Genomic DNA, 19,318 nt, shown 5'->3' with positions numbered 1-19,318 from the left:
ACCAAGTTTACGACGTTTTCTTGCAACAAAATGGGCACAATGAGATTGTAAAACTCCACCCATTGGCTCTATTCTCTCTCCACAACTGCTGTTAGACTTGCTGAGATTTGTCAGCATTTTCTGTTTTTGTTTCAGATTTCAGCATCCACAGTATTTTGCCTTTAATTTTCCATTTACACCATTCTGCAAGTTTAAAATTGTTTGTCACAGTTCTCTCTGCAATAACTACACCTTCCAATTTGGTTTAACTACATATTTTGAAATTGTATTTCTAATTTTATGTCTTTTTATATAAATGATGAACAATAGTGGTTCCGCCATTGATCCTTGAGGGACATCATTTTCCACTCTGTGTTACCTTTAAACCCTATGCTGTGTTTTCCTTTGTGTGCCTTATAACCATTTTGCCACATGTCCCCGATTCCACATGTTTTGCCTCTGTTATCTTCAGAATGAAATGTTCTGTACCCACTTCTTTTCCTTATCTGTGTATCCCAAACTAGGTTTTGCCTGTTTTTGCCATTGTAATTAGCTCATTGTCCCCTAACACCGCCAACTTAAAAAACTCTTGTTTATATTTCCTCATGGCCTTGCCCAGCCCTGTATCTCTGTAACTTCCAACAGCCTCACAAACCCCTTCCAAATTTTTCATTCCTCTCAAATAAAAACAGAAAATGCTGGCAATGCTCAGTGGGTCAGGCAGCATCTAAGGCTTTTTTTAAAAATTCATTTGTGGGAAATGGGCGTTGTTGGCTGGCCAGCACTTATACAGCCCCAGTTGCCTTTGAGAAAGAAGGTGGTGGTGAGCTGCCTTCTTGAAACGCTGCAGTCCATGTGCTGTGGGTTGACCCACAATGCCATTAGGGAGGGAATTCCAGGATTTTGACCCAGCGACTGCAAAGGAACGGTGATATATTTCCAAGTCAGGACGATGAGTGACTTGGAGTAGAACTTGCAGGTGGTGGTGTTCCCATGTTTCTGCTGCCTTTGGCTGAGATGGAAGTGATCATGGGTTTGGAAAGTGCTGTCCAAGGATCTTTGGTGAATTTCTGCAGTGCATCTTGTAGATAGTACACACAGCTACTATTGAGCATCAGTGGTGGAGGGAGTGGATGTGGTAGTAATCAAGCAGGCTGCTTTGTCCTGGATGGTGTCAAACTTTTTGAGTGTTGTTAGAGCTGCACCCATCCAGGCAAATGGGAAGTTTTCCATCACTTCCTGACTTGAGCCTTGTAGATGGTGGACAGGCTTTGGGGAGTCAGGTGAGTTATTTGCTGAAGTATTAACATAAGAACATAAGAAATAGGAGCAGGAGTAGGCCATCTAGCCCTTCAAGCCTGCCCCGCCATTCAATAAGATCATGGCTGATCTGTTGTGGCTCAGTTCCACTTTCCCGCCCTCTCCCCATAACCCTTAATCCCCTCTCTTATCAAGAACCCATCAACCCGCTTCTTAAAAATATTTAGCGAGGCAGCCTCCACCACTTCAACGGGCAGAGAATTCCAGAGATTCACCACCCTTTGAGTGAAGAAGTTCCTCCTCAACTCCGTTCTAAACCGTCTCCCCTTTATCTTGAGGCTGTGCCCCCTAGTCCTACTGTCTTTTTTGAGCGGGAAGAGTCTCTCCACCTCTATCCTATCCATCCCATTCATCATCTTATACGTCTCAATGAGATCTCCCCTCATTCTTCTAAACTCTAACGAGTACAAGCCTAGTTTATTCAGCCTCTCCTCATAGCTCAACCCCCTCAACTCCGGTATCAGCCTAGTAAACCTCCTCTGCACTCCCTCCAGGGCCAAAATATCCTTGCGCAGGTGCGGCGCCCAAAACTGCACACAGTACTCCAGCTGCGGCCTCACCAATGCCCTATACAGCTGCAGCAAGACCTCCCTACTTTTATATTCAATCCCCCTCGCTATGAAGGCCAGCATCCCATTCGCCTTCCTGACCACCTGCTGCACCTGCAAGCTGGGTTTTTGCGACTCATGCACAAGGACCCCGAGGTCCCTCTGCACCGTCGCCTGCTGCAGTTTTTCGCCCCGTAAGTAATAGTCCTTCCTACCATTCTTCCTACCAAAGTGGACCACCTCACACTTGCCAACATTAAATTCCATTTGCCATTTCCTGGCCCATTCGCCCAGCCTATCTAGATCCTTCTGCAGACTCTCCACACCCTCCGCACAATTTGCCTTTCCCCCAATCTTGGTGTCATCAGCAAATTTTGACACCCTGCACTCGGTTCCCTCCTCCAGATCATCTATATAAATGGTAAATAGCTGAGGCCCCAGCACCGACCCCTGCGGCACCCCACTAGTCACCAACCGCCAATCCGAATAGCACCCATTGACCCCCACTCTCTGCCTCCTATTTGACAACCAATCCTCTATCCACGCTAACACCCTACCCCCAACTCCATGTCCCCTGACCTTCTGCAATAACCTCTTGTGAGGTACCTTGTCAAACGCCTTCTGAAAATCCAGAAAGACCACATCCACCGGCTCTCCTCTATCCACTGCCCTAGACACATCCTCATAGAACTCCAGTAAATTTGTCAGACACGACTTCCCTTTAATGAAGCCGTGTTGCGCCTGCTCTATCAAGCAATTCCCTTCAAGATGCCTCGCAATTTCCTCCTTAATGACAGATTCTAACATTTTACCTACCACAGACGTTAAACTAACTGGCCTATAATTCCCCGCCTTTTGCCTGGCACCCTTCTTAAACAACGGCGTAACATTAGCCGTTTTCCAATCTTCCGGCACTTCCCCGGAATCCAGCGACGTATTCCTAGCCTCTGACCTGTTCTTGTAGCCACTGTGTTATGTGGCAAGTCCAATTGTGTTTCTACTCAATGTAACCCCAACGTTGTTGGTAATGGGGGATTCACTGATGGTAACACCATTAAGTATCAAAGGGCATTGGTTAGATTGTCTCTTATTGGTGATGATTGCCTGGCATTAGTATGGTGCAAATGCTACTAGTTTTCTTCATAATCATAGAATCCCTATAATGCAGAAGGAGGAAATTTGGCCCATTGAGTCTGCACTGACCACAATCCCACCCAGGCCCTATTCCTGTAACCTCATGTATTTACCATGCTAATCCTCCTGACATTAGAGTCAACTCACCTGATGAAGGGGCAGCGCTCTGAAAGCTCCTGCTACCAAATAAACCTGTTAGACTTTGACTTAGTGTTGTGAGACTTCTTATTAGGGTCAGTTTAGAGTGGCCAATCCATCTAATTTGCACATTTTTGCAGTGTGGAAGGAAACCGGAGCAGCCAGAGGAAACCCCTGTAGACATGGGGAGAATCTGCAGACTTCACACAGAAAATGAGCCAAGGCTGGAATTGAACCCGGGTCCCTGGCGCTGTGAGGTAGCAGTGCTAATCACTGTGTCGCCCTCCCCCTTTCAATATAGCATTTCTACCTGCAGAAAAGCATTTCTTGTGACCCAAATAGTCATCAGCCAATCTAATCATAACTTTTTAAATAATTATATTGTTTCAGGACAATATAAATTACTAACAGTGATGGAATACCAAATGAACTGCAAAGCCTTTCTAAAATGGGAAAGCAAGACACGTTAAAATAATGAAACAAGTTCACCGTTACTCCTTCACACACCTCCAAACCATTCGGGAGCTGCGGAAGAAGCCAGCAATCCGGCGCAGCCGCAGTGGCGGCCAGGCGTTCGGCGGTCCGGCGCAGCCGCAGTAGTGGCCAGGGCAGACGGGACGATGTCGATGTGATTCAGTCACTTCGGCGATGTCTCGGCCTTTTTTTGTTGCCATAGATTGGGACCCTGCTTCCTGGTGAATGTGTTCGCGGTGAAGGACATTCCATAGTCTGCCTGGAAGTTGGTGAGTGTTCGTGTCTGCGCCACACGCCGCGGTTTACGTAGAGCCGCGGGAAGCAGGAGAGGGCGCCATGTCAAATGTTAGGCCTCGACACTGAAATTCAGGGTCGAGGCTTTAATTTTTCCGGGTTTCTCCCTCGCTGTCTAATCCAAGACAGTCGAGATCTTTGCAGCTCCCGAGAACCACTCTTATTGCCTATGTTTAAAGCGTTGAAATTTTTTTCCCTATAGATTTTCCTGTGTATAATCCTTGGATATTATCGGATTAGGATTCATGCTTGTATGTTTTGTGTTATGTAACTGCGCTTTGACTGGAAATGATTTACCACATGAACCCTACGGAAGAACGCATATTATCGTTTTGTGGGGTCGTTTAACGAATAAATATTTAAATATTCAATGTGTAAACAAAATTCCAACTATTTGAAACCTACCCGATCGATTATAAATGCCATCAGATTATCAGTATTTCGCAGGATTTTAAGTACGTTTTTTTTAAAAAAAGCAGTGTAAAGATTAGTACAATAGCAGTCACTTCAGATGCTAACAGGAGAACGTGTTCATGCATTATTAATTTGTAGAAATTCATTTATGGAATGTGGGCGTCGTTGGCCTAGGCCAGCATTTATTGCCCATCCCTAATTATTCTTGAGAGAGAAGACCACAATGTTGTCGGCCCGGAGTCAAATGTAGGCCAGACCAGGTAAGTGTGGCACGTTTTCTTCCCTGAAGGACATTAGTAAACCAGATGGGTTTTTATATCGTTTGACAATGGTGTCATGGTCATCATTAAACTTTCAATTCCAGATTTCTTTGTTATTGAATTCAAATTTCATGATCTGTAATGTGGGATTCAAACTGGGATCCCCAGAGCTTTTGCCTCCATCTCTGGATTATTACACCAATGATAAAGCACCACATCACCACCACCCCCTTGATAGATTTTCAGTTGTTAATGTAGCTAAAATATAGTCCCATGGAAAAGTTATGGCTCAGAAAGAGGTCATTCAGCCTATTGTGCCTGCATCAACTGAAACAAAATACTGGCCACCCATCCCACCTTCCAGCACCTGGTCTATAGGAAATCCAGATACCTGTTAAATGAATTGTGGGTTTCTTCCTTGTGTCCCCACTAAACACCTTAAAACTGTGTCCCAGGTAGTTGACCTCTCTGGTAGAGGAAATGGGTATTTTCTGTCTGCTGTCTTATAGGTCCCTCATATTCTTGTACACTAGAATTAATTCACCCTTCCAGCTTCCTCTGTTCTAATGAAAACAATGTAGCACATCCGATCTTTCCTTATAGCTGCAGTTTTCAAGGCCTGGAAACATTTTTGTAAATCTCCTCTGTACTCTCTCCAAGAAATTATGTCTTTCCTGTAATGTGATTAGAACTGGAGAAAAAATTTCAACTCTGACTTAACCAGAGTTTAATACAGTTCCATTAATACATCCCTACTTTTGTATTCTATATATTGCCTAATAAAGGATGTGTTTTTTTTAACCACCTATCCTATCATCTTTAGAAACCCGTGGATGTGCCCTCCAAAGTCTCTTCCTCTACTCCTCTCAATATCCTCTCATTTAATGTGTTCTTTTGCTATGTTTGTCCTCCCCAAATGAATTACCTTGCACTTCTCTGGATTGAATATCGTTTGACACTTTCCTGCTCTCTCAACCAAACCATTCATATAATTCTGGAATTACAATCCCTTCATAATCATAGAGCCAAATTAGTAGTTCATGAAGGTCTACATATCATTAGTGCACAACGTTAGAAAGAGACCAGACTGGACAGAAATATGCTCATGGGACAAGAAAATAATATTTGTATCTCTTCAATTTTGAGCATCTTGATTGCTAACAAAACGGTAGCAGAACTTTTTATATTTGAAATGTGTTCAGATCACTGTCAACTCCTCTGTACTATGTTGGGCTTGAATGTACAATAAGTACTTATCCCAGAGATAAATACACTATGGTACAATTTCACTTTCCAGATGGGTATTTGTCTAATCCTTCCCACGTTTTACAAAAACTGTACAATTAATCCATCTATTCCCTTCTCTCATGATTTCATGTTATTAATTATTTAATACACTGTTCTAGCTTTGTGTTGGTGCTTAATTGAAATTGAATGTGGTGGATATGTGGAAATCTTTGTGCTCTCTTAAGGAAGATGCACCAAATTTAATTTCTGAGTGAAATCTTCCTATCAAAAATAGCTTTCTTGATAACCGTGTCCTTACTATATAGTGTAATGTATTTTAGATTTATATCTTATTGTATTTTAGATTTATAATGTAATGCATTTTAGATTTGTGCCATTTTTTAGTGTATTACTGGAAGCATTTAAAATGCATTAATTTTGCATTTGTTTACGTTTTACATATCACCAGTTGAATGAACTAGAATATAACTTAGTTGCACTGATTGGCGAAGATATCTTGCCTTGAATTAAGTGACAACCTAATGCATTATGATTGAAACACTTTCATGGAACAAATTAAATAATGCTGGAGTAATATTGGAAATGAACACATTTGAAGTGCAGCACAAAGCATGGTTCAACTCTGCTGCATTACAGACTCATCTGCATTTAAACAAGACTATGATTGGTGGATAGACTTTATTGCTGAAACGAATATTTGGTGGATTGGAATCGTAGAAGTACACTCCTAATCAAATTATTCAGAAATGATGAAAAAAAATGTCTTCATGTTAGAATAATGTGAGCCACAACATCCTATCTTTTTGTATAACTAAAATATGTCTTTGTCCAGGTATCTTGCCTCCATCTTTAGCCTTGTTAAGTGGCTTAATCTGATAAAAAGGATTAAAATCAATATTACCACATTAAATATAGAAATTAAACTCAGACTGTCATGACTTAAGCTACTTAAATATGTTAATATGATATGAAGTATGACACTTTTTATAGAGCAGCAGAGCCTATTTCTGTATATCTATGTATCAAATACTTATGTCTGAAACTTGTGTTACTTTTGACATTGGGTGTTTATATTCAGTTTTCTGAACTGCTTCATTAATTAGGTACAAATTACTAATCACATTTCATTGAATAGATGGCCTTGACTGAGTGGTGATATTCTTGCCACTGATTCATAAGGTGGTGAGTTCAAGTCCCATTCAACAACACAAACCTGGGCTGATCCTTCAGTGTAATACTGAGGAAATGCTGCACTGCCAGAGGTACTGACAGGTGATTTTAAAAAATCCAGAAGCACCACTTGAAGCCGAGGGAAACTTTCCTGGCGTCCTGGCCAATCGACAATTGTTTCACGGTCATCATTCAAACTTTATTAATTCCAAATTTTTATTGAATTTCAAATGTCACCATCTGCCATGGTAGGATTTGATCCCAACCCCCCTAGATTACTGGTCTAGTGGCGCTACTACATATTGATTCCTAAATCAACATCACTAAAAACAGGGTGGCTGGTAAATTATCTCTGCTGTTTGTGGGGCCTTGTTTTGTGAAAATTGTCGGCTGCTTCCGACACTAATATGGTGATGACACATCAAAAGTAGTTCATAGGCTGTAAGGTATTTTTGTACGTCCTGTGGTTGTGAACAAAGCTGTATATGCAAGCTGATGTTAAAAGTGCTAATAAAACATTTGTGCGCTTGCTCCTCAGATGTTCCTTCCTATACTTGCATACTAATTACCTCCTTGGAGCCCTAATTTTCTGATTGAGTCATTATTTTGCACTTGTGGGGAGCACTGATTTAATAATTTAGTTTTTATTATTAGTCATAAAACTAGCCAGTTAAAAATAATCAGTGATGCTTGGATTTAATACTCTTTTGGTTGATTATTAGCCAAGTGAAAATTTTCACAAGTCAGTATTAGCAGTTGGTGACTTTACAAGCCAATTCAACTCCTGCAGTAATACAGATGATGGTTTGCCAGTTTCATAGGTTATAGTGGCCTTCCTCTAAATTTTCCTATTTTGTGCCCTGACTAAGAATTGATACCATTAACCAGTTTTTGTGTTGCAGATTAGCGTACAAAATCGTCTGGTGCCAGTTCATTAGTTCAGGTTTGTGATGATACTTAAATGCTTTGAGGTATTGTTAATCGTAAAAGTTCTCTAACAGATTTTTGTTTAAATTCAGAAGTGTTTACAAAATATAGATTACTCTTGCTCAGCTCACCTTACTGTGTATTTAACTGTACCAAGGAAACAGAGTAAGGCAGCAGGTGTGTGGCTACATGCAGCTGCATTTTGCATTGCTTGCCTATATGCAAATTGGAGTATTGGCTGGGGAATGGTATCAGGATCAGGTAGCTGAAATTAATTTTTAAAATATTATCAAATTATCTTTCTATTCGGCAATTTGTTTATGATATTAAAAAGTCTAATGATCTACACCAGATGAGGACGGACAATTTTTGGGGACCTTAGACAGATTCCCATATGTTAACTGCATGGAGAGGAGAGTGCTCACATTTAAAAAAATTCCCATGGAAATGCACATCCAAAAATCGTGTCCTTGCTGCCCAGTGAAGAAATAATGCAGCAGTTACTGGTAGGAGAGAAGGTGAAAAATAGCAAAAAACAGCTTCCTGTTAAATATGCTTGAGAAAGGCTCTTGACCTTTAACAATCAAGATATTTTCTACCACATCCTGGATAGAATGCTTTTAACTCAAGTGATGCAAGTTTATGAATGATCTTTTTGAGGCTTTTAAGAATAAAAACAGCAGTTGTACAAATGTACATCACATTTACCAGAACATAGAATAGAATCATAGCATCCCTACAGTGCAGAAGGAGGCTGTTTGGCCCATCAAGTTTGTACTGATTCTGACAGAGTGGCTTACTCAGGCCCTGCTCTGTTGCTGTAACTCGACACAATGCCACCAATCCGCCTAACCTGTACGTTTTGGACTGTGGAAGGAAACTGGAGCACCTGGAGGAAACTCACGCAGACACGGACAGAATGTACAAACTCCACACAGCCACGAGGCTGGAATTGAACTCAAGTACCTGGCACTGTGAGGCAGCAGTGCAAGAGGGTGGCACAGTTGTTAGCACTGCAGCCTCACAGCCCCAGGGCCGAGGGATCAATTCCTGGCTTGGTTCACTGTCTGTGCAGTGCCTGCACATTATCCCCATGCTGGTTAGGTGCATTAGCCATGCTAAATTCTCCCTCATTGTGCTTGAGCCGTTCCACACTGGAGTGTGGTGACTAGGCCACTGTAACTTAATTGCAGTGTTAATGTAAGCCTGCTTGTGACACTACTAAATAAATTTTAAACTTTACAAAATTAACCACTGCTAACATGAAAGAAAGCTTAAGGTTTAAGGAGATGAGCCTCGAGAACAGTTCAAGGTGAAGCACTGGTATTTACATTCTGATGTTGTTTGAGAATGTAGATAAGAAGGAATATATCGCACAATATTAAAGCTTCTTGACTAAAGTGTGTTTTTATTTACAGTTTGGTACGATTATGCTAAATAAGCCTTGTGAAGCTGGTGATCCAATAATGGGCTTCGCCCTAGTGTGTTATCTTTCAAAATAATTTTTCAAATTTGGAAGGACAATATTGGCACTTGAGTTTCAGTAGGTACAGAATGAAAACTGTACATCAATCATTGCATTTCACTAAGATCCTAGCAACTAATTTAATTCTATGTTTATATCTTGTTTTTAATGGTGAGTCATGGAATGCAGATTGACATTGGAATTAATAACTGATCAGTTACCTGAATTATTCACTGGTCTGTACAGACTTTTAGAAAAGCTATAGTTTTTAAGATATACTTGCCTTTTGGTAATCCTACATTGTAAACTTTTAACGTCGTTTAGGAATCCATTTTTTGCTGATAACTGGACTTCTCACAATCAACTTTTCACTAGCTGCAGGTCAACAGTAATTGAGATTACACCCACGTTTCCGCTGTTGTAAGTACATTCACTAAGTGACTGGAAAATTGAAAAATCTTTGTTTCCTTTCTCTTCAGTGCTGAGTATATTGGTGGAAAAATGGGAGCGTTTCTGGATAAGCCAAAGATGGAAAAACATAATGCCCGTGGTGAGGGAAATGGTCTGCATTATGGACTGAGTAGCATGCAAGGTTGGCGAATCGAGATGGAAGATGCGCACACAGCTGTTATTGGACTACCACATGGACTTGAAGCATGGTCATTTTTTGCAGTCTATGATGGGCATGCTGGATCCCAGGTTGCCAGATATTGCTGTGAGCATTTGTTAGATCACATCACCAACACCCATGATTTCAAAGTTACTGATGGTATGAACGAGCCTACTGTAGATAAAGTAAAAAGTGGAATCCGAACAGGTTTCCTGCAGATAGATGAGCACATGCGAACAATCTCTGAAAAGCGGCATGGATCGGACAGAAGTGGGTCAACAGCAGTGGGTGTCATGGTTTCACCTAAGCACATTTACTTCATCAACTGTGGAGACTCACGTGGTTTGCTCTGTAGGAATGGACAGGTTCATTTCTTCACACAAGATCACAAACCAAGCAATCCATTGGAGAAAGAGCGCATCCAGAATGCTGGTGGCTCAGTCATGATTCAGCGTGTAAATGGTTCCCTTGCTGTTTCAAGAGCTCTTGGTGACTTTGATTACAAGTGTGTCCATGGGAAGGGTCCAACGGAGCAGCTTGTCTCACCAGAACCTGAGGTTTATGAAATTGAGAGAATGGAAGATGACCAGTTTATTATCCTAGCATGTGATGGTATTTGGGATGTCATGGGGAATGAAGAGATCTGTGAATTTGTTAAATCCAGGCTAGAAGTTAGCGATGACCTTGAGAAAGTTTGTAACCAGATTGTTGACACATGCTTATACAAGGTATATATAAGGTCCTTTCCATTTTTATTATACCTTTTCTCTTCATCTTTGTTAAAAATGTACTTCAAGCAAAACATACTTTAATTATTGTTAGTCTGCAGTCCTGAATTACCCTTCCCGTGAGTGTAACTCAGTTATTAACACATTGTATGAGCTGGCAGTAATTTCTGGAGGCAATTGGATCTACAGCTGCATTTTCTTTAGTCTGGCATGTGCTAAGTGGGAGCACTGGCTGGGCAATATCAGGACTAAGTAGGTAACATCATTTATTGGCCCGTAACTGATTTTTAAAGAAAGAGTCCGTAATTTCTGTTGAAATAAATGTCAAAATCATTCCAGACATCAGCATATATACATTTTGGGCTCAGTGGCACAAAGTGTAATATCATAAAGTTATGGGATGTCAAACCCTATCACATTTTATCAACTGGCAAGTTAGGAGCTTGGGCAGGACATTAATGGGAGGTATTGTTTGGAGGTTCCCCACTCATGAGAGGGAAGAGCAACTAAATGCTATTTGAAGCTGTCTACACAGCGAAGTAATATCTATTTACAGAGCAGCCAATTCATGAAATTAGATTTCATGTATAAAATTAATGAAAAAGAATGCTGTTGCTGCGCAATCACTGATCAGAAATCATGTTTTAAATTAAAGATTATCTGCTGACAACAGCAAGCTTTTATGAAGTAAAGATAAGGTAAGCGGTTGCATTTATTTTGGGATAATTGCAAAGTTTTCCTGAGGCTTAGAGCTTGAACTTTGCTAAGGTTGTTTTGTTACCTTGTGTGCTGATCACACTGTAAAGGGAATATCTGATCAATTGTTAAAAGATCTCCTTATTCTTCATTCTGGAATTATTTATGGTTGATGTAGGATTTGAGTAAATGTAAATAATTTTAAGAAATTGTGAGCAGATCATTGACTTAGAAAAAATATAGACGTTTAATAATTGTCAGAGTCATCAGAATTGTTCTGCCACAGAGACAGCCATTCTGCTGATGGAGTCCATACCAGCTCTCTGGAGCAGGCCAGTCAGTTTCACTCTCTTTCTCTACCCCTGTGATCCTGCTTGTTTATTTCTCTCTCGTACAACTGTAACAAATCTCTCTTTCCCAATCTCCTGTGCTGAAAAGAGAATAGCCTCACTTGCTTCAATTATTTGCTACTCAAAGTACAATAAAGCTTGAGATTCTTCTTTCTCGGGCTCCTTTGGTACTTAATTTGACCAAATATATTGAGTCATAGATGCACTAAGTTATTCAGCATTTATGCAGCTGAACAAGAACACAGATGGTGAGTGAGGATAGGATGAACAATATCAGACTTGGTGGCATGCTTTATTTGTTGTTGCTCAGGAATGAAACATGATTTCCAAATTTACCACTTTTACCCCCAACTCCGTGCACCCTAACCTGCCTCATAAAAGGTTGCTACAGAAGGGGGTAAGGTGTTAGTGTGGATAGAGGATTGGCTGTCTAATAGGAAGCAAAGAGTTGGTATCAATGGGTGCTTTTCTGATTGGCGGTCGGTGACTAGTGGAGTGCCACAGGGATTGGTGCTGGGGCCTCAGCTATTTACCATTTATATAGACAATCTGGAGGAGGGGGCTGAGTGTAGGGTGACGAAATTTGCTGATGACACAAAGATGAGTGGAAAAGCAAATTGTGCGGAGGGTGTGGAAAGTCTGCAGAAGGATCTGGATAGGCTAAGCAAGTGGGCGAGAACTGGCAGAAGGAGTATAATGTTGGCAAGTGTGAGGTTATCCACTTTGGCAGAAGTAATAGTAAGAGGGATTACTATTTAAAAGGTGAAAAGCTGCAGCATGCTACGGTACAGAGGGACCTGGGGGTCCTTGTGCATGAGTTGCAAAAACCCAGTCTGCAGGTGCGGCAGGTGATCAAGAAGGCAAACGGAATGTTGGCCTTTATAGCGAGGGGGTTAGAATATAAAAGTAGGGAAGTCTTGCTGCAACTGTACAGGGTACTGGTGAGGCCGCAGCTGGGGTACTGTGTGCGGTTTTGGTCGCCGCACTTGCGGAAGGATATATTGGCATTGGAGGGAGTGCAGAGGAGGTTCACTAGGCTGGTACCGGAGATGAGGGGATTGGACTATGGAGGGAGACTAAATAGACTGGGTCTGAACTCATTGGAGTTTAGAAGGATGAGGGGGGATCTTATAGAGATGTATAAGATAATGAAGGGGATGGATAGAGTAGAGGTAGAGAGATTCTTCCTGCTTAGAAAGGATAGCAGGACTAGAGGGCACAGCCTCAAGATAAGGGGTGGGCAGTTTAGATCGGAGTTGAGGAGGAACTTCTTCACTCAAAGGGTGGCGAGTCCCTGGAATTCTCTGCCCATTGAAGTGGTGGAGGCTACCCCGCTGAATATATTTAAGTCACGGATCGATAGGTTTCTGATAGACAAGGGAATTAAGGGTTATGGAGAGAAAGCGGGAAAGTGGAACTGATCCACTTCAGATCAGCCATGATCTTATTGAATGGCGGGGCAGGCTCGAAGGGCTAGATGGCCTACTCCTGCTCCTATTTCTTATGTCCTGGCCCAGTCATGAGGATGAAATCCCTAACAATTAAATAAATGCGGATTAAAAGTGATAAAATCCCGTTTTGATCATGTTTGCTTCCTTTAAAATTAGCAAAATCAGAGATTTCTCATCTGTCTCAACCCCATTAGCTGAATACAGACTCTCTTTCAGTTGGTATGTTTCCATTTTGCATGCATTTGTAAACATGATGGCTACTTTTGTTTCCTCTCTGCCCCACCCATCCACTCAATAGTAGTTGCATTGAAGCAGCACTAGCTTTATTTATGGGTGGCAAAAAGACCATCCTGTTACCATGTGTGCCCAAGCCCAGAAGCAAAAGAAAGATGTGCGTCATCTTTGTGCTGGCTAGCCTCTTAGGATGAATCAAGAGGTTATCCAAGAAACAGTTTTAATGGATCTTTGCAGCAAGCAAAATCTTTTACTCTTAAATTATCCTTGGTTCATGACATTTGGGAAATACTAAATTTCAGTTAACCTTATATATTTGTGAAGTGTGCAAAGACAGTGTTACACTACATGAGAAAGAATATGAATTTAGATAGTTGACATCCCAAAGTGCTCCAATAGCAAAGGGTTATTTTAAAAATACAGGCAATGTGATTTTATAGGTAAATGTGGCAGCCAATTTGCCCGCAATCGAACTACACTGAAATGTCAGACTAAGGTCTGAACTCACAAGTATTGACGTGGGTTAAAAGTGGTGCCGTTGAAACAAACTGATACTAATCATTTATGGTCTGAGGGTCTTCTTCTATCATCCGAACACGAGTGAACGCAACGTTCACTTGTCAGTTTGCTAATAGTGGCTTTACTGCAGTTGTTTAACTGATGAACTTTAGATAGGATTAGCATAGTTATAGGAATCATAATCCTATCAATTAATATGCATACATTGTGAACTCTGTCTCATTAATTTTTTTTAATCAAACATTGCTTTAATTTAAGGTACAACAATATAAGAAGCCCCATTTCTCCTTTGTTTACTTGCAAATTATTTTCATTACTGTTGAAAACAAAAACTTATCTGAAAATGCCTAGGATTTGGGGAGATACAAAGACTAATAGAAAATAGTTGATCAAGTTGTGCAATTATGATGATAGTAATAGGAGAACTAACACAAAATGAGTAAGAGGTGGATTGGAAAAAGTAGAATTGCATAGAGAAATTAGAATGGAAGGAAAGGAAATCCATTGTAATTTTTTTATTACTGCTTAAAATGCTGATCAAAGTTATTGGCTGCTAAATGTTTGGAGATAATAGTCATTGGAAAAAAAGCACATAGTTATATCCAGCTTCTTGCAATAGGTTTCAGCTTCCTGAACAATGGAACGGATATTAACTTTTGTGTAAAGATCATTTTAGGAGTTTTGTGTTAATAATATTAGAGTGCTACACATAATCTATTTATAAATTTGAAAGTTTTTCAACAATGTCTATTAATATAATTCTTGAATCTGTGCACACTTCCTGCTGACTTCTGTTATAAGTTTAGTAATGGAAATTGCCTGCTTAAATACAGCAGGAGGATGTAATCACAGAACGAGAACTTTACATAGATCCCATTATAAATGTGGATGAAGAAACTTGTATGGAAAAATAGAAATGAGGATAGAACAGAATGTATCAGTTTAAAGTGGGGAACTGTATTGTGCCCAGTTTCTGTTGGTCGATTATCCTGCATCCTCCTATTCAAATTCATCTATAGTTGGTGTAACATAGTGGTGAATTGACTAGCCTTTTTAGGTTTACTGCACCTCTTGCGTTAAAAGAATGTTCCAGAGTTGTTCAGTACTATTTTATTAAGATTTGTCTGTAAAGGACATATGCCTTTCATGTTAGCAAAAAGCAAAATGAGTGGCTAGACAACTCCTGTTGTATTTTCAGAACTGGAGTTCAGAAATCTAAGTTTTATTGCTTTTATGAATAATATTCCCCAGTTAATGTAGCAAAATAAGTCACTTCGAGCATCTAACAAGGAAACTTGCTTTATTATTGCCAAAAATATTCTGTTGAAGCTTTTTGTCTTAACACTCACTCATCAGGACAGATACAAAATTTCAAAGGGAGCAACTGCATGAGAAGAGGGGTTCTAATTCATTGGCACGTCTTGTTCAAGATGTTGCCATGACAAACGCACAAGGGTGTTATTATTCCTCATACAATTGTTCATTTTGAAAAGGTGCAATGTCCGTAAATATTCCTTTTACCTGCAAAAGAGAGGTACCTGTCTATGCATATATGTAGCTTCTAGAAACTGTAAGTCAGCTACATTGCTAAACTAACTAATAATCTTAAATTGGTTGTTTGTGTAGTTTTCAACACTTTTGGGATCGTTCAGCAAGTGCTGCTGAATTGCAGAATTACATATAATGTTAGATATGTTCTGAATTTTTGTAAGCTGGTGAGTTTTTATTTGGTTTGTTTACTAACTATGAAAAGAGGCAAAAACCCTCCATATTCTGATGTTGAATTGGTTCTCATTTTCTACTTTGAAGTTTTTTAAAAATATGTGTGACTGAGACTGTTTTCTCCCCATCAAACAGGGGAGTCGCGACAACATGAGTGTCATATTGATTTGCTTTCCAAATGCACCAAAGGTATCACCTGAAGCAGTGAAGAGAGAGGCTGAGCTGGACAAGTATCTGGAGAACAAAGTGGAAGGTGGAGCATCTAAAAAAACACTTGCTGCTAAGTAAAATAACTTAAATTAAAGTGTTAACCCTCTAAGTTCATTACTATGAACTAGACAGTTAAATTCCATAAATCTTTATCTTCTGTTGCTCCTTGATGAACTTAAGTGATTGTATTTCATTACAGTGCTGAATACAATGCCTCGTATCTGACGGATTTTGTTACAATGGTATAAATTTAAAATTGTACTTTTATAAAACTTACTCTGTGATATCATAAATATAAGTCTGAGCTTAGAGGGGTAACTTCTACATAAATACTGTAAGTTAGAGCTTTCAGTTGCATATTTTGTAGCATATATTGTAGTCAGTGCTGTTACTGCTTTATACTAGCACTTGATATTTTGGTTGTGGGGACCATTTACTTGCAGAACAACTAAACCCCAGTAATTCTAAATTTGCTGCAAAGTTATGTGCCATTATAGTTTTTGTGTCCAATTTAACAATGCACTATGCTGCTAGTGTGATGATTTACTGGTAGTTGGCTCAGGTTTTTGAAGGCTGCCACTGATAAAATGTAGCTGTGCCCTGGAAGTGTTCTGACAGCCAAAAATGTGGAATTGTCACTTGTTTGTGTGTGTAACTGTTAAATACGAATCAGAATTTTGCACGAGGTTGAAACAGAACATCCTGTCTGCAATTTGAAGATTATGCACTAACATATCTTTGGCAGAAGTGTGCCATTTTGAAAAAGGTTTATGTCTTTGTTTCAAGTTTTCAAGAGCTTGAGTTAATTCTACATAGTTTCTAATATTTGTTCAGTTAGACAGGAAAAAATAATAACCCTAAACAATGTTTATTTATCCATAGCTAACATGAAACAACTATTGGGATAAGATGCCACTTATGAAAATGTTGAAATTACATTAGTCACTTAATCTTTACTCTTTGACATGATCAGAAATTGAAAACTGCAGGTTGACTGTTGCTGCTGCAGTAAAATTTCAGATTTCAAGAATGAACTCTTAGGCTGGAATGTTTTCCACTAGATTTTGCACATTGTGCAAATGAAGAGGAGATAAGGTAGGTCTACACACATGGATCGTAGTAGTTCAGGAAGGCAGTTCACCGCCATCTCCTCAAGGGTTGGGTATTAAATGCTGGCCTTGCCAGTAACTCCCACATCTCATTAAATGATTTATTAAAAAATAATGGGCGGGACATTCAAAATGCATTTCCTAAAGGTTAATATGAAGTCTACACTGATACGTTTGTAAGATTATCCCACTTAATGTATACTCTCAGGGCAGCTAGAAACTGAATATTAAAACAGATTGAAGAATGGCAACTGACTGCAGTATAACATTCCTACAGCATCCTTTATTTTTGAGGTGAACATATGATAGGGGACTTTAGATCTGAACTTCTTTCTAAGTTGATGCCTGTATAAAGCTACTGCCTGAACAGGATTACACTGGCATCAATTGGGAATGCATGAATCAGACAAAATAGGGAATAGTTAAAAGCTCATCTTACAACCGATTTCAGGCCCAGATTTGATCTCTCAAACTTGTCCTCAGGATTGATTGGGAAAGCCTTGTCTGTCTTTGAACAAAGTGTTATGAATATTTGAGAGTGGTTAATGTTAAATATGTGTGATTGGTATAGTTTAGTGAGATTGCAATGAACCTATCTATGTGCAAGCCATATTCCATTTTAATCATCCTGTTTTTAAAATTTATGCACCAATTTTTTTGAGGATGTTATTTTCATAAAATTCTAGTACTTTAATTGGCAGTTTTACCTCTACCTTGTAGTCTTGACATTGCATCTCCTATTAGTACATTTTATAAGCCACATTCCAAGTGACTATTAATCTCTTTTTTTTCTTTTTGATAAAACAACTTTCTTAATTGTATTTACTTAACAGAATATAAATCTATTTAAATTGTGTTTGGATGGTGTGCTGAGTTGTGGGATCTGTCATTAACAATAATACATACATAATATACCTGTGAAGGCCTTAAGTGAAGCAATAATAAATAAAGGTGTGTATTTAAGAATAGTGCACATTGTGATATGTATTAGATAAAATGATATCAAATATGTGCCACTAATAGTAGATGCATTACATTCCAATAACTTGCATTGAGCACCTGTAATACACACCTTTCACTTGATTATTGCTGTTATATAATGCCTGATTTTTATCTAGAAATGCTAACTTTGCTGAATTTTATGAGCCCTGTCACACTTACTTGTTGGCAATTTAAAAAAAAGTTTCAATTCACAGATTTCTCCCTGTAATACCCTGATTTGACCGTTTTATTCCTTTTTTTTCTTGGCCGTACCCCGCTGATATACGGTTAAATTTGAAAAAATGCCATGTGGGAAATTGCAGGTGAACCTTATGTTTTTCCATTGGTTGGTGCAATCATTATACCATTTAACCCACTTTCAGTTTGGGAGAACATTTGGATTCATTTAAGTGAACGTGAAATTGATGCCTAGATTCATGTGGTCGGCGCTTCCTATTGGTCCACCCGTTAAAACAAGAATTCTTTCAATTTTATTTACTTTTCACCCTGCCTTCACTCCACAGGGTGAGGGCAGCAGGGACATTTTGTAGTTTAATAAACACGTAGGATTTTAAGCAACAGAAAAAGGCATTAAATAATGTGCTTCATAGCAGATGATTTAGTAGTAATTTTTCCATTGTGACACTTCAGGTAACATTGAAACATGCAATTGGTTGGCACCCTATAGATAGATAGGTGCAACATAGGAAGAAACCAAGTCATGATTATCATTTGCCAAAATTCATGTCTGTTATAATGGAACTTTATTCTATGGAACTATCTTTTGATTTCCCTTGTCTGTGTCTGGTAACAGCAGTTTATTTGATTTTGTTGCCGAAGAAAAGATGAGGTACTAAATTTATCAACTTTTTGTCATTTTGTCTCAACATCTTTAGTCAAATAAGACTGTAAGAAGGTATGTAAGGAAATATATTGTGACAAAAGAAGTGATTAATGTAATGTAGTCACTTGCTTAATGTTTGCACACAAACTCTAGTGTCACTATCATCTGAAATGCCTAATATCAAGTAGTTTAGTTATGGTTTAAAATATATGGGTAGTAAGTGGCTGTGAATCTTTTATTTTTGTATAGTAAATTATACAAATAGGAATATTAAAAAACAGCATACTGATGTAGATAATATGTTAGCCATATTTATAAAGTTATGTTAAAAAGCTATTCTAATAAAGACATTTACTGAATCAATTCTGAGATCTTTGAATTATTTTACTTGGCTAAGTCTTAGGAAGCATTTATAGAGTATTTCACGTCAGCTACCCCAATTAGTACTGAAGGCTTTTTTTCAAATTATTCTATTTAACAACTCTTTGTACTT

General features: G+C 39.1%; 1 protein-coding gene across 5 annotated transcripts in view; it reads left to right on the top strand.

The window, feature by feature from the left end:
* Positions 1-3,694: 3,694 nt before the first annotated feature.
* Positions 3,695-19,318, top strand: part of ppm1aa (protein phosphatase, Mg2+/Mn2+ dependent, 1Aa) — a 36,006-nt gene continuing 20,382 nt past the window's right edge. For 3 of the 5 annotated variants that reach the window (XM_080202417.1, XM_080202412.1, XM_080202418.1), the window contains exons 1-3: positions 3,695-3,862; positions 9,851-10,709; positions 15,817-15,934. In XM_080202417.1, the coding sequence (XP_080058543.1) occupies positions 9,873-10,709; positions 15,817-15,934 (955 nt within the window). In that variant the 5' untranslated portion in view covers positions 3,695-3,862; positions 9,851-9,872. Of the gene's footprint in view, positions 3,863-4,474; positions 4,562-7,881; positions 7,923-9,850; positions 10,710-15,816; positions 15,935-19,318 lie in introns of those variants that run through there. The other 2 variants (XM_080202415.1, XM_080202416.1) reach the window with 2 other exon arrangements.

This window comes from Carcharhinus amblyrhynchos, chromosome 14 (assembly GCF_965287045.1).
Source record: "Carcharhinus amblyrhynchos chromosome 14, sCarAmb.v2.hapA, whole genome shotgun sequence".
NCBI classification, from domain to species: domain Eukaryota; kingdom Metazoa; phylum Chordata; class Chondrichthyes; order Carcharhiniformes; family Carcharhinidae; genus Carcharhinus; species Carcharhinus amblyrhynchos.
The sequence above is the reverse complement of the archived record's forward strand: the minus strand, read 5'-3'. Positions and strand labels throughout refer to the sequence as shown.